The sequence below is a fragment of the Pteropus vampyrus genome, unplaced genomic scaffold (genome assembly GCF_000151845.1).
Source record: "Pteropus vampyrus isolate Shadow unplaced genomic scaffold, Pvam_2.0 Scaffold14605, whole genome shotgun sequence".
NCBI lineage: Eukaryota > Metazoa > Chordata > Mammalia > Chiroptera > Pteropodidae > Pteropus > Pteropus vampyrus.
This window is the reverse complement of record NW_011903386.1, coordinates 1-1,403: the sequence shown is the minus strand read 5'-3', so window position 1 is coordinate 1,403 and position 1,403 is coordinate 1. Positions and strand designations below refer to the sequence as shown.

The following is a 1,403-nucleotide window of genomic DNA, read 5'->3' as shown; positions in this document are numbered from 1 at the left end:
TGGAACTTACCTGGAAAGCATTGAGCAGGGCAAAGATTATGTGGAATATCAAGGAAGTGCTTTCTATGAGGGTGGCTATTCCAAAACCCCAGGTCAGTCCCAGCAGTGGGGTGAGGATGGCAACATTTTTGCTGATCCTCATAATTATGGCCACATCTTGAGACTTGGAACTGCCGATAGAGGGCCTCTGAGTGTTGACAGCAACAACCAAAACCACAAGAAGATTCACAGCCACAATGACCAAGGCTGGAATGGCAAATGCTAAAAGGGCCTTGGTATTGTCCCAGTTAAGCCAACAGGCATCACGTCTCATGTAGCCTTTCTCTGGTATTGTGATAGCAAGTGTGGTGACAGCAATGACCAATGGGCACCCATAGCCAATGGCGAAGCCAATGGCCATCATGCGGGACTTCATCATCCTACGAAAAACGACCAATATTCCATAAATGATGAGCAGTGCTTTGAAGAGCATCCAAAAAAACAAAGAAAGGTAGAAAAAGTGGCTGAAAAATGTCATTGCGACACACCACTTGTGGTCCTGGGCCTTTTTGCTAAAATTAGAGGCTAAGATGAACCACACATTAGCAATCAGGAGCGAAACAGCTATGTTCACGATGCACACATGACGCATGTATGATATCTCTGTCACCACGACCCGGGACCATACCGTGGTTTCAATGAGCAGGCAAAGAATTAAGCTAAGGATGGAGATGCTGAGTCCAATGCAGGTGATATAATCCAGGATTTTGTCGTCTATAGATGTAGGGGACATTAGAATGGAAAAAGACATAATCGCATTGGTGTAATTACACCGGCATTTCACTTTGTTCGTGATATCTAACGTTTTACATGCATTTTCATCCCACCTCCTTTTCCTGGAGTGCCAGCCAACACACTGAGCCCTGGCATTCCGGGATTTATTGATCTTCTCAAACGTGAGTAGGATTTTCTGTAATCTTTCTGGTAAAATCACCGAAAGGACCAGACCATTTACCGGCCTGGGAAGACTTTCATTTTGCAAGTTGGCTTCTTTCAGAACAGCCCCCAAGGTGGGAAAAGCTATGCTGATGGCTTGGGACGCATTTGGTGGCAGCTTCCACAGCTCATGCCTAGGAATTTCTATCATCCCTAAGATACCCTCTGATGTGCTGTTAATGTTCCTGGGGAATCTGAAACTTCTCTCTGAGGTGTTGTGGTTAATGTGAAACGCTTTCGTCTGAATAAAGAGTTCATCCACAATGTTCTCGGATTCATTGCGGATGTGGAGTTGCCTAGCGAACAAATTCACTGACTGCAGCAAATCCGAGCTGGCGTTCTTGTCAGGAATGAAAGCCCAATTTGCAATGGCTGCTGTGTCGAGGATGTGGTTGGCCATTTCACTATAGCTCTGCAGTGGAGAAAAG

At 45.5% G+C, this 1,403-nt stretch overlaps 1 protein-coding gene across 1 annotated transcript; it reads right to left on the bottom strand.

Moving 5' to 3' along the window:
• Positions 1-10: 10 nt before the first annotated feature.
• On the bottom strand, positions 11-1,399 carry ADGRF4 (adhesion G protein-coupled receptor F4; the record flags this gene model as incomplete). Its single annotated transcript, XM_011386968.1, has 1 exon — positions 11-1,399. A coding segment is annotated over one exon (1,389 nt), but the record flags the coding sequence as incomplete, so codon positions are not given.
• Between the last annotated feature and the right edge of the window lie 4 nt (positions 1,400-1,403).